At 52.8% G+C, this 13,491-nt stretch overlaps 1 protein-coding gene across 1 annotated transcript; it reads right to left on the reverse strand.

Moving 5' to 3' along the window:
- Window positions 1-13,418, reverse strand: LOC102690287 (cerebellar degeneration-related protein 2). Its single transcript, XM_069180845.1, has 5 exons — window positions 13,086-13,418; window positions 9,920-10,032; window positions 6,253-6,401; window positions 5,993-6,166; window positions 1-5,225 (listed from the first exon to the last, which is right to left on the reverse strand). The coding sequence occupies exons 1-5, from the start codon at window positions 13,165-13,167 to the stop codon at window positions 4,442-4,444; spliced, it is 1,302 nt and encodes a 433-aa protein (XP_069036946.1). The 5' UTR covers window positions 13,168-13,418; the 3' UTR covers window positions 1-4,441.
- Window positions 13,419-13,491: the final 73 nt, after the last annotated feature.

The following is a 13,491-nucleotide window of genomic DNA, read 5'->3' on the forward strand; positions in this document are numbered from 1 at the left end:
TTGGACTGTTTCACAAGAAACTTTATTGGTTATGTGACATGTAAAGAATCTATATTAGTAGAACATACTAATAACCTTAAATTGTTAAATAATTGCTTTGGAGTCACTAATGTCACCTGGTGGTGTCATCCGTGTGGTTTTTCTGCAGGTGCCGGAAAGCAACTGTAGAGGGAAAAAAAGCCACTTACTGCTGTTCTTTTTTTTAAAAAGTTAAAAAAAATAAATTACTAAAAATAAAAATACATTAAAGCCTCTGTGCTTAAAAAAATCTAGTTTCAGCAATAAAATATATTCAAGTCTCATTTTAGAACAGACAAATAAAAAGTTTAAAAAGAGCCGTTTCCGCTCAGGCGGGTCCACGCTGGTGGCCTGGCCCTGGCAGTACAAGAGTGGCCAAGCTGGTGTGGTCAGAGACCGCTGCAGCGCTGGGGGCCGGGTACTGGACCCCCCTGGAGCTGGCGTCTCGGCCCCTGGGGCAGATATTTTGCTACACAACCACTTGCGGAGAATGTAAACCTGCTGGGCTTTTTCCTCCTCCCCCCCACCACACACCCATGGCTTAACATGTCAAGAACGTTTTAAGAAAGCTCTTCTGCTTTTTCTCAGGCAGCGTTGCGCAGCAGGCAGTTTGGGTCACCCCTCCTTTCCTGCCAGGACAGGGGCAGAGAGCTGCAAGGGCAGAGCAGTGCACCCACTCATCTTCCCCGGTTGGAAGCAGCAGCAGCAGAGGCAGCGGGGGGGTCAGGACAGTTTTATAAAGTGGCGGTGGCCGCTGCCGGGGTCCTGGGAATTTCCCTGGGGGGGTGTCAACTCCAGACTCTCCCCCCCCATGTTCAGTGCCTGTGAGCTTTCGAACCCCTGTCCTGCTGCCTCTTTAAGCGCCTTAACCAACTCGATCAACTGCTGACCTCTGCACGGGTCTGGGGTTTGGGATGACAGTGTAGAGCAGCACGCTGGCCTCCGGCCTGGAAGGTTGCAGGTTCGAATGCTAGCTGAGGACACGGCTGCGGTGCCCCTCAGCAAAGTACATTGATTGCAAACCTCCTTCTATAAATAGGTACCAGCTTTGGATTGTATGAATGTTATTGCAAGTTGCTTTGGACAAAAGCATCGTCCAAATAAACGAATAAAGCAGCACCTTTCCAACAGTCCTGGGCCTCAGGACGTTCTGAGCTTCTGCCGCTCCGCGTGGCGAAGTCTTTGGTCAGCGAGCGAACGCTGCACTCCGGCCAATCAGACCCGGCCGTGCTGGACTTGACGACGCTCTCGGACACACCTGAATACTGTTGTACCTGCATGAGAAGCAGCGCGTAAAAGGGGGGAGAAAAAAATCCTCTTTCCCCGAATTAATTATGCCAAGAAGACCCAGCTCGCAGGACAGCAAATCCTGCCAGGTTTTTCTTCTTTGTAGATTCTGAACACTCAGCCTGCAGCGTGACTGTGAGACCGTTTCATCTCCTCTCGTCACACCTCTATGCCAGAGCCCCCCCATCCCTCCTAGTACAGCGGTCAGCGGCCTGAATTTCCCTGGAACTCTGCCCGGCCCTGCCACACTTGCTCAGCGTTCACGCAGGTATGTCTCCGCAAACTGCTGCACTGAGTCCAACCCATCTCCTGTCCTTCCCTGTTTTAGGTTGATTAATTGTTGCTAAAGGTGCAATTGCTTTGACCTGCACGTTGGTCTTCAATACGCAAGGCTGGAGGCTGCTCTGTGGTTTCCACAAGAGTGCAATTGGAGTCTGACTGCAGTCTGCACTGGCTGCCGGCGCCCAGCAGGAGATTGCTCTTCCTGTGGTGACCACAGATGGGCAGGCGCTTGAATAACAACGCACGTACTTGATCTGTTTATGCCAATCAGCTACTCCCCTTGCACTTTTGAAGACTAAATCCTAATTCTGCAACTGCCCAGACCGTTTCGATGTAAAACCAGCTTTTCCTGAAGGAGGCAGCCGTGCCCTTGCAGTGACTGAACCAGCTAGTGAAAACATCAGTAGTTAAATAGGACAGGCGTCAAGTGGAGATAAATGCTGAGTTTGTTGCCTTCCGAGTGGCGTGTGTTGAAGGACAGTTTACTTCAGCTCTGCCCCGCCAAGCTGGTCAGAGAGCCAGCAGGTAGTCTGATCTCTGCTCTTCACTCTTAGTGTGCTGGCACCACATTTTTAGGCAGTGGAGAAGGTTGTTTTTCCGATGCATCACTACAATCACTCGAAACAGCCACGCAAATAACAAAGACCGCAATTAGGGCAAAAAAAAAAGCAACAGCCACTTTCCATTGAACTCCTGTGCCCGAATATCACTTTTTGGACACTTGAGTTTTGGGCTTGGCTTATGCGGTTTTTAGGGTTGTTGTTTTTTTTAGTTCCAGGGAAAACAAATGCCACCACCTGCTCTAATCCTGTTCTCCTTTGCTCAACACAGTCTCCTTTATCATTCTGTTCCCTTATCCCTCTCTCTGTTCCATCTTCAACGTGACAGTTACGTTCCACAAATGTGCCTTTTTCGCGTCAGGAGTGCGCAGAAAGAAAAAGTGTCCAACATTTCTCAGCAAGACCGACTAAGTCATGACCAAGTAATGCAGCTGTGCATGCCAGACCAGCAGCTGCGATAGCGATCGCATTTCACATTGGAGTGCAGAAGCTCCCCCCACTCACCATGTTTCTGCTAAACAAGGTGTTAAAATACAAGAGAAACCCTGCATCACCCTAAAGTGCAAAGCACTACAGTATATTCTGCTATGTATACACAGGCCCAGATACAGGACACTTCATAAGCCTAAGGTTAGTAATTCAAACTACGGAATCTACAAGACTAGCAAAACAGACTAGATCAGGGAGGTCCACAGTCCAGCTCGTTATCTTCATTTCTTTAGATCAGAAGCCATAGGAACAGTAATTAGTTCTATGGGGGTATTAGAAGCCAAGCTGCTATGAAAACTCACTGGACTGTGCACCATCAGGACTGGACTCGGGCACCCCTGGACTGACTACAGCCCAGCTTCATGCTGCTGACGTGGCCCTGAGCTTTCGTTTTTTTCCTTTTCAAAAGCTGCTGTGCAGTACACTCTTGAGGGAGCTACAAAAAGACATGCAAGCACAGACTTCAACACATGCTATACTAGTACCTCAGCTCTGCTACCTACCATTGGTTAAGAATATCCTTCCAAATTGACACTCCAAGCCTGATCCTGGAGAGCCCCAGTCCAGGTTTTCGAAGCCACTATTGCAACACCAGGTTCGGTCAAACTCCATTCCTGGAGGGTCTGGTTGTCTCCAGGTTACAAACTTGGTCTTATTAATTAATTGCATAATTCTAAGATTGCCTTGGGTGATTAATTGTTTAATTGACTCCTGGCTTTGGAACGAAACCCAGAAGGCACCAGGCCCTGCTGGACCTGGAACCCTACAGTCTAAAGCCTTGTCGTCAATTAAACAGCCGAGGACCTCTAACCTGAACAAATTATTTCATCAATAACTTCCAGGTTTTCCCAAACTTTAGAAATTGGTAACCTACAATACGGACTGGGGTTCTCTGGGAGCGGGGTCGGACACCTTGGATCTAGCTGGAATCGGGCTGAATCACTGGATTTCAGGAGAAACATTTAACCTCCGTGTAGGTTGAAATCGAACTGGCTTTTGCACATTTCTGATTGCCTTTGTCCTGTGGTAATAATAAATATCTACATATACATGGCTGTTCATTAGTACAAGACAGCCAAGCGTAAAGTTTCAGGAAATCACATTTGTTACATCACTGTTCAGAATGTCAACGCACAGTTGTTGTCTCTTTATAATACAGTGCTTGCCTATTCTCGTTTAACATTCGCAAACCACACATTTCTCAGAAAGTCTCCTCTTCCCTGCGAGGTTTTTTTTTTATCAAATTGGAAGTTGTTGAAAATAGCCCAAAGTCTTAATTTTGTCCCCGGTGGTTTAAAAACAGCTCCCACTCCTAGATGCAACAGAAGTGGTGACCAATAGCTGCATCTGGAAAGCTTTATGGCTATAGAGAGGACTGAGGGCCCAGGTGCTCCCTGAAGAGAAAAGGGCTTGTTTGTCCTCGGTAGAAACGTGTGCAGGACAGGCGGATCCTGATCAGCCGTTGTGGCTGAAACGCGACACGAGCTCGCGCGGGGCGGCCATCGTCCCGCGGAGAAGCGCCGCGGGGGAAACGTCTCGAAAAGACTTGGAGGAAACAAGCTGCCCCGGAAGAGAGAGGAAAAAAACTAAGAAAAAGCTTTTTGAGATTTGTTTTGACAAAAAATGAACATATAACAGGAAAATAATCCAAACTGGTGGATTTCTGGCTCTCGTCTGCGTTCTGGGGAGCACAACTGGAACGGCCCCGGAGAGACGCATGTCTGCCCACCAGGCCCCGGGCCCCCAGCTCCACCAGGCCCCGGGCCCCCAGCACGAAAGCGGGCCCTGCCTGGCGGCGTGGCGGCTCACAGCGCCTGGCCGGCGCGGTTCTCACTCAGGTCCTCTTTGGTCTTCTGGATGCAGCTGAAGATCTCCTGAAACAAGGCCTTGTACTCGGGCTGCTGGCCGTCGGGCGAGGCCAGCGGCTCGTCGGCGCCGGGCGAGGGCAGGGGCAGGGCGCCCCGCGAGGGCCGGCGGGCCGTCTGCACGGCCTTGTGGCTGAGCCCGTCCTCGCCCAGCTGGCAGCGGCGCAGCAGCTCCTCGTACTTGACCTGCAGGGCGCTGTACTGCGCGTCCACCTCGTTCAGGAGGGAGATGCCCCGCTGCTTGACCGCCTCCGAGCGGCGCGCGCAGGTACGCTCGTGGCCCCTGCGGATCTCCTCCGCGCTGCTGCAGCGCTTCAGCGGGCGCCTCTCCGGGGCTGGGCCCTCCGCCCGCTCCTCCTCCTCCTCCTCCTCCGCCAGCGGCTCGGGGAAGAAGGCCGCCTCGGGCAGCAGCCTCTCCACGCGGCTCAGGAAGGCGGCGTCGGCGCGGCCGGCCTGCCGCAGCTCGTCCACGTCGGCCTCCAGCTCGCGCACGCGGCCGCGGCAGGCCTCCAGCTCGCCCAGCCGCTGCTCCAGCTCGCCGTTCTCCCGCGCGATCAGCGCCGCCTCCTGCTCCGCCGCCCGGCGCCGCCCGCGCTCCGCCCCCAGCTGGGCCCGCAGGGCCGCCACCGCGCGCCGCAGGCCGCCGTTCTCCTCCTCGGCCGCGCTGCGCTCGCTGCAGCCCGACACGATCCTCTCCGCGAACACGTGGTCGTACACGAAGTACCTGCGCGGGCAGAGGGGAAGAGCGGTCAGAGAGGCCAGAGACAGCGGCTCCTGGGCGTGATGACCTGCCGGCCGGCCAGCCTGGTGAGTATTCACGCCAAGTCCACGGACTCAAAAGCCCTGGAAACTCACAGGCCCAGATCTTTGCAATCACCCCCCGGATTTCACCAGCAGCCGGTGCGCTCGGTCAGCGCGTGGCTGCTCCGAGCCAAGATGAGCCCTAGGCTGAAGGAAAGGAAAACAAAGCCCAGGTGCACTCAGCCCAGCCCTGGTGTGTCTTTGTCTGGCTGCGGTGAAAAGGCCACAGGGGATTCTGCCGCGAGACTGTGAATGACTGTCCAGAGGAGATCAGACAGTCTGGGCTCACGTGCGCTCAGACCTCTGAGTCAGCTAGCAGGCGCTCAGACAGTGGCGGGGGTCAGCGCCGTGTTTAGGGTGTTAAGGGTGGCTGTACAGGGATCCTTTAGAACCAGTCTGTCGGCCGGGGCAATCTCCGGCCACTGCTCTCCTACCACCTTCGCTTGAACTTGAACTTTAGCGCAGCCTCTAGCTCCGCGTTTCATCCTTCATGCGCGCGGGACTTCACTTGGCTAAATTACCCCCGTCTGCCAGCCTTTCATTATTAGGGATTTCAGGAGCCAAGCCCTCATTATTAAAGCCACTGACTGGGACTGGGGCTGTGCTGTAACAGCCTGCGTGCCACGGGACTGCTCTGCTGTGTGGTTTGCCAGAGCAGCTCTGCGTTGCCCCCCCCGGCGAGTGGCTCACTTGCGCATGTCATAGAGCTCCTTGAGGCAGGACACACTCTGCGTGGTGGTGGAGCGGCACTGCTCGGCCAGGTCTCGGCTCAGGCGGTCTTCGCGCCGAGGCGCCCGCAGCTCCTCCGCCTGCCGCTGCAGCTCCTCCACCTGAGCCTGCAGGCTCTCGATGGTCTCCGTCAGCCTGGGCAGGGCGAGACAGGAGGCTTACCCTCTGGACAGCTGCCCCCGCCGCCCCGTCCCCGAGCCCGAGCCCCGGCAGAGCCTCACCCCTGGATCCGGTGCTGCGAGCTGCGGTTCTCCACCACCAGCCTCTGATTGGTCAGCTCCAGCTCGCGCGCGCTCACGTCCAGCTGCTCGTAGAGCTTGGCGTGCTGCTCGTTCATCTGGCGGAGGAGGTCCACCTGCTTGGACAGGTGCTGGCGGAGAGAGGGAGGGGGAGGCGGGTCAACCACGGGTCAACCACACAGCGCCACAGGTTGATACCGGCACAGAACGCGCAGGGGGAGACGGCAGTCCTGGCTCCACCTGCAGCGCCCCCCAGTATGCAAGTGTGAGTGTGGACGGGCACTGGTGTCCCTGTGCCATGTGTCAGGACAGGCTCCACCGGCGAGCCGTGAACAGGAGAGCAGTTATCGAAGCTGGGGGGGGATGAATGGCACGTTAAGACACCCTGGACAGAACCAGCAGCAGCAGGAGACATGCTGATCTTTCAGTGGGTCAGGGATGAGCCTCGGCTCAAGAAAACTTCTTCGAACAGCGAAACGCCCGCCCCCCCCCACGAGGAAACTCCCTCTCGGGCGCGAGGAGGCGTTCCTCCAGCTCCCGGGCCTCCCCGGTGTCACCGCAAGCCCGCGGGACGATGGGACAGGGACCTCGGGGTCACCCTGAGCACGGGAGGGAGTGGAGGGGGGGGGCTGCACCCCACTTCCCACATCAATTCCCTGCAGCTGCTAGTGTGAGGAACCCCGATTCTGTCCCACGGGATGGGGTTTTAGCGACGGATCCATGACCGTGATCCATGCCCCATGTGCAGAGCGCTCTCGTCTCCCCAGCCTGCTGCAGCAGCGCAGCGCAATAGGAGCTGCGCCTCATTAAAGATCCCAATCCGCTCGCCTGGGAGAAAGGACAAAGTCAGGTTTCACCTCGTAATGGGTTTAGTGTAATCAGTTTTTTTTTATAACTAGGGAGCTCTGCAATCCTGAGTGGAAATTATCTGCGGATTATCAGTAATCGCGATTAAAAAAAAACCACGTTGCGTCAGCTTTCTAATAATACATAAAGCAAACATACATCAACATCATAGCCCTGTCAAGCACGGCGGCACAGCGAGCCAGGTCTGACCTCTAAAGCAGTGTTAGATCCGATTCCCTTGCCTGTTCTCATTGCTCCCTGTAACAGTGTTCCATCGTTTCACAGAGAAAGTCTCTCACACACACACCACTATCTAGATCTCCTCTCTGGGTATAACAGTCTTCTAACCCTACAACGAGGTCAGACATCGGGGGTCTTGTCCACATGTATTCGTAACATTAACTGCTACTTTCCAAAAAAAACTGACAAAAGCTAAATGCTGGACATCTTAATCTATTATCTTCATTCTAGTTGTCTTAAACCAAAGCAAAGTGCAAGGGAGAAGTTATTTTATTGCTATTAATGCGAATGGATCTAAAGCGGCCTGTCAGAGTGATTTTATTCCAAGTCTACTGACAGCTACCCCCTCCTGCACATGGAATAGGTTAAGATTTGTTAGGGTACCGCCGAAGAACCTTTCATGTACAATGGAAAAAGCAGTTGTAGAAACCTAAATTGAAAACTGTGGAGTTATTTGGATTTCAATAAGGTTTATGACTTGCAGCAGGCACCTTTCAGGTGTAAGATTAGTGGGCTTTTTTCAATGCAGTGCAGAGGGGATGCTTATAATGTAAAGGGCTCCCATGAGCCACAGGGAGGCCGGTGGGTGGTTTGGTCATTGACAGCCTGACTGAAGGCTGCCTTGCATTCTGCTCTTTTGTTAACTCAATCAGCTTTTGAATTTTATAGTTTAAATGAACTCATAATTATATTTCTTTATTTCAAAAACGATACTGAAGAGCTCTTGCTTTTTTTTTTTTAATCCAGAACATTTTGCTCAGAGGAGACCCACTGTGGTAAATGTATATAAACAAGACAGGAGAAGCTGTGTGCTCAGCACTACGTCTGCTCAACACGATGGGTGGTTTCTAATCAGGCATGAGCCTCAAACAGAGTCAAGCTAGCCTTTGTTGCATGTGAATCGCTATCAGCCACTGAGGCCATAAAACACTTATTAAAATAACTCCCTAGTAGAACAGTAATAAAAAAACACAAACTGCACTTGTAGGACGCACAAATGGTGTGGTTTTTTGCAAGTGTTCAGAGAACAGTCTCCTTCGGGGCATGGCCCAGGGGAAGCAGAAATCCCAATGCACTCAGCGTGCTGCATGCAAGTGTAGCGGATCACAGGGAACAGGAGCATAACAATGCAGGACTCAGCCACTTAACGTGCTACAAAGAGAATCTGGGAAGAGCGGGAGATCATATTCAGACTTGGCAGAGATGATAGTGTGGCATGATGTGGGAATATTATATTCCGTGTGCTCTCAACGTTCGGGTCACTCGGCTGAGCCGCAGGTGCCTGCCCTGCTGCTTCATCGGAAACCAGCACAGGCGTCTCCCAGCCGACATCCGACTGAAAACCGGCCAGCACAGGGCATTCAGAGGCAAGACTCCCGCCGCTGGGGAGCTGAAATCAGACATGCCCTGCTCCCAGGGCCTCCGTCAAGCTGGAGTCGAGCTGGCAGAAGAAGCCAGCGGGAGCTCGAGTGAAGCAGAGAGGAAGTGGCCGGAGACGCACGCTCGCTCGCTGATGATGAGCACAGAAGAAGATGGAGCGCTCTGCAGCAGCCTCACCCCAAGCAGTCTCACGTATCCACGAGAGCGCGAACTGAATTGCGCCGCCTTCCTGCTCCCGCCAGATCCTCAGAAGGAGAGGCAGCAATATCCTCATCGACAGGGTTATATCACGCTGCTGTGGAACGTAATGAGGATTCTGAGATTTATCTTGGAGAAGATAAGAAAGGGGGGGGAAAATAAATCCAAGTGCCTGCTCTGCTGACGCAGCTAAGAGTAGCCAAGGCTGCCCGACCGATAAGCTGATTAGTCAGGAAACGAAGACCTGAGAACTCTCTGCGTAACGACCATCCAGTCAGAGCGCTGATTCATTGAGGAACCCGCAGGTTTTAATCCAATTACCTGCCAGAGCCCAGGATGATTTATTAAAACCGCTAAATTAAATTCAAGTTAAAAAAAAAAGGGACTTCGTACTGATGGCCTGGCACGGTCGGGTGACGAACACAGGACGCACGAGCGCTCAGGGCAGCCGAGGCATCGCCCACGTCAGGGCTGAGCGCCGCGGGCGCAGGCCAGCGGCACAGGAAGCAGGAAGAGCCAGGCAGGAGGGGACTCCCGGCTCCCTCCTCTGCTGGCACGGCTCCAGGACGACCCAGCGCGAGAGGCTGGGCCTCGGGAGCCGGGAGCAGGCGGCGCAGAGGACTCCCGGGGCCAATCGCGGACGTCGGAGGATCACCCCCCTCGCGGGGGGCCCCGGACAGACAGGTGATCACGGACGGGTTCAAGAGCTCAACGCCACTCTGACCTCCCGCTGGATAAAGGATATCAGGGCGCCAGGCAGGACGTTCCCCAGGGACGCCCAGAGTAAAAGAGCCCTGTGTATAAGTGCACATCAACAGCGCTGCGAAGGGTATCTCAATGGTGCTTAAAATACACAATGTACCAGTCAGGAGCAGCGGTTTTTCAACCCCACGCCCCGGGGTTAATGCCTAACCTGTTTTCATTCCAGCCCAGTCCCGGCGGCCCACCGAGAGAAAAGGCGAAACCCGCTCCTCGCCCCCAGTACCTCGATCTCCTGCAGCTGCTCCTGATTGGTGGAGTACATCTGCTGGAGCCCCTCCTCCAGCTCGCGGTTGCGGTCCAGCAGGGTCTTGCCCAGCTCGGCGGCCAGGTGCAGGTCTGGAACACACAGGAGAGAGAGGCGGGACGACTGAGGAGGGGACAAGGCTTTCTACACGCTGCAGAGCCAGGGCAACCCCGAGCATCGTGGTGGGTATCTGGGACAGCTCTGGGTGTCAGGTGGAGGGCATCGATGTACTGACAATCCCCTTAATTAGTCTGCTGTTATAGAAGAATCAGGTCAAGTCCCACGGGACCCCTTAAGACTTAACAGTTATCTCAGTGACAGAGCCGGAAAACGTGTTTTTAAGCACCAACAAAAATCCCGGGGAGTTTCAGACTGTGCCCAGGTGTTAATGACTGATGCACTGAAATTTAGATGCTTGGCAATATTTTCTCCATGTGAAATAGTTTCAGTTCAAATCTGAAACACTAAGGCTGGGGGTTCTGGGGGCTCGTATCACAGATGGCAGATTCCTTCCTTGTGAACATGTCCTTTCCTGCCTGCGTTTCCTTACGCCTTGAAAACCCTTCTCACTGCTCATCTGCTTTGGGATTCATGACCTGCAGCAGTATAAACCTGCACTTTCTCTGTGCAAAAGGTTATTAGATACATGAAGCAAATCCTGCAATTCTGATTTCTGCAGACTATCTGTGCCGGCGGCACACAGCGCCTGTTACATTGCAAATGGAGAAAAATCTATATTTAAAATAAGTGTCATAGCTAGGGAACCTGTCCACACTTCGTTTGCATTGTCCATTTAAGTGACCTCAAGTTCTTTTTCCACTGGGTGTTGTATTCATAAGGTGTGGAGAAATATACCTCCAGAGTGTGAAAGCAGGGTACTCTCCGTCTTACAACTAAGTAGTAGCTGACGTCTATAATGCCTATTTATGGTCTCTCTCTTTAATTCTAGGTTGTGTCTTACTTTTTTATTTTTGGTAGTTAAATCATCTTGGGGTGTTAGTCCAGTAGGGTCGCTACAGAGCCAGCCAGACCTGACAATTAAGAAATGCGGTTTTGCAGTTACACAGTGTTGAGAGGGAAACTGGCCTGTGTCTAGTTTGCCCATCTTCCTAAGTAGAGGTGCAATATCTTGCATTGCTCAGGACCTGCAATCCGTTTTCTGCCAGCTCATCGTTTCACAAAGAGCCTCGTTTAAGTGGCGCTGGCTCACACACAGGGGTCTGCCTGAGGCTCGAAAACTCAACCGTCTGATCGCCTTTGCCTTGAGCATCCACCATTGACACTCAGGAGAAACGCACTCGGAAATTCACCCTCTACAATTTACTTCTCGAGTCAGAATCCCAGAGGTGCAAACAATATCTGTGAGGCATTTTAGAGACAAAGCCACATTTCTACTTATTGAATGTGGAAGCATAAAGTGAGCAACAATGGTTAGCCCAGGTCTTCTGAAGTCTGACGGAACTAGTATCAGGCAGACAAAAGTGAATGTATTGAGATGAAGTGGCAAACAGAATTGTTGCTGAGGTTTTTAGTGGTCTGGAAGTGACTTGCAGTTCGATACTGTTTTACACCCTAAACTGGAAAAGGTGAGAGAGCAGCTTCTCCTTGCGTTAAAAAAACCCAACACTGCAAATGATTACAGCCTACAGCACAAAAACACCGATTTCATTACCTCCCAGCAAAATAACTTGGAAACACAGTGAGACGTTTGAAGCCGAACATGTCAAGAACCCAGAACTGTGCTGCCCAAGTAACTGTAACGTAAAGAGAAGGTCACGAATCTATAATATTTCCTTGCACTTGTATAGTGCTCTTCAAAGGATCCCCGAGCGCTTTGTATACAGGAGGGGACCCACTTCGCTGCTCGTGAGGTGCAGCACACAGCACCCTCACCGCACAGCAGGTCAGGGGGAGCACAGAGAAATATATCCTCAATTATTTTTGCATGTCGTGAGGTTATAAATTAGTTCATTAAATGGGTGCACATTGGTCGTAAACATTCTTATCTCGGGGGATGCTAAAAGCTGCATCTGCGTCAGAAAGCTGCCTTGTTTCCAATGGGTTAATTTCTTGATCCAGGAAATGCGAGCGCAAATTCACAGGGAAACCGCAGCTATCTCAACTGGGAGCCGAGCGACACATCGATGCAACACTTGTGTTTGCGGTGAATTTCTGTTCATCGAAAAGCCTTAAACTCGGTTATATTTTGAAGAGCTCTGACCATTTCTCGCGGCTAGTCAACGACATCCTTCCTTACAAAAACAACGTGCAAGGAAGAAGTCACTGCTCTCGGCAGCTCAGTGCATGCTCCTATTAATGCCTTCCGAGCATGTCATTGCTTTTTCGAGCACTTGGGCGGTCCAGTCTAGCTTGGCTTTGCTGCTGTTGAAATCGCGATGACAAAGGAGTCAGATAAGGCTGCTTCCTCTCTGAGCTGCAGTAGCTGCGGGGAAGAAGTGACCAGGCGAACAGCTCCCACTTCTCACGGGAGACGAGCGGCTTGCGAATGTGGCCGAATTTATCGACAAAAAGGGCTTTGTGCGAGATCCGCCGACGCGACTCAGCGTTTCCCAGATTATGCTGCAATTCACATTCAATTCTAAATCACACCCCCGGCAACGAACATTTTCACGCCGGGTCGGAAAAAAATAGCAGAACATTACTGCTAAAACACAACACTGTCGTGGAGTTTTTAAACCCCCGACCGTCCGCAGCACTGCGGTTTAACCGCGTTAGGTTAAAGCAAGCATGACATGTATATATATACTTGCTTTTAACATCTTCTTTTACATCGATCTGTAACTAAAAATCAGTGTTCATTTCTTACAAGGGAAATGCATCCCCGGGAACGCAAAACAAAAACGTGAGGACAGTTTTACGAAACAATGTAGACGCTGCATGAGATTTTTTGGGGATGGGGACTCGCTTTCAAATGGGCGGCTCGGTTGTAAACCAACGTTTTGACAGGCGACACTAATCATACAACAGAAACGCGCACGTCGCCCTTAGAGGCTTGTTTCTGGGACGCATCTCCCCCGCTGCCCGCTGAGCGCACAGCCCCGGGCGATGGGTGAGCCCCGGCGCCGCTACCTGGCTCGGCTCTCTTCAGCACCACTGAAGAGGAGTTTAAATGCCCCAGCCCTACCGTGCTCCAGGTCCCGGTGGTCATACCACGGCTCCTCCTCCTTGATCTCGAACTCTTCCTCCACCATCATATCGGTCAGCATGTTCGCGGCCGGGGTGGGGAGGACGACGACTCTGGGGACTCTTGTCCTCCGCTGGGCAGTTCTGTCCCGTCCTTTTTTCCTCTGTCTCGGAAGAGCGGGCAGCTCCTGCTCCTGGGTGCAACACACACACACACACCAGCACGCTCGCCGGCGACTGAGCTCGCGACGCTCTGGAGCCTCCAGCGGCTCGCACGGGCTGCAGCAACGTGGCACCCAACCCCTGCGCCGCGGCGACGTCAGGAGCGGGCGTGTCAATGGGAGCCGACGTCACTTGATCGCTTGGAGGGGGCGCATTGAAACGCCGGGGAGGCGGGTCCGGAACGC

The sequence above is a fragment of the Lepisosteus oculatus genome, chromosome 19 (assembly GCF_040954835.1).
Source record: "Lepisosteus oculatus isolate fLepOcu1 chromosome 19, fLepOcu1.hap2, whole genome shotgun sequence".
In the NCBI taxonomy this organism is placed as follows: domain Eukaryota; kingdom Metazoa; phylum Chordata; class Actinopteri; order Semionotiformes; family Lepisosteidae; genus Lepisosteus; species Lepisosteus oculatus.

Excerpts from the sequence above, each read along its gene's own strand:
- LOC102690287 (XM_069180845.1), bottom strand. The coding sequence starts at position 13,167 with ATGCTGACCGATATGATGGTGGAGGAAGAGTTCGAGATCAAGGAGGAG. Across the intron at positions 10,033-13,085 it reads CCACCGGGACCTGGAGCACG|ACCTGCACCTGGCCGCCGAG; the intron begins GTAGGGCTGGGG and ends TGTGTGTTCCAG. Across the intron at positions 6,402-9,919 it reads AGCAGCTGCAGGAGATCGAG|CACCTGTCCAAGCAGGTGGA; the intron begins GTACTGGGGGCG and ends TCTCTCCGCCAG.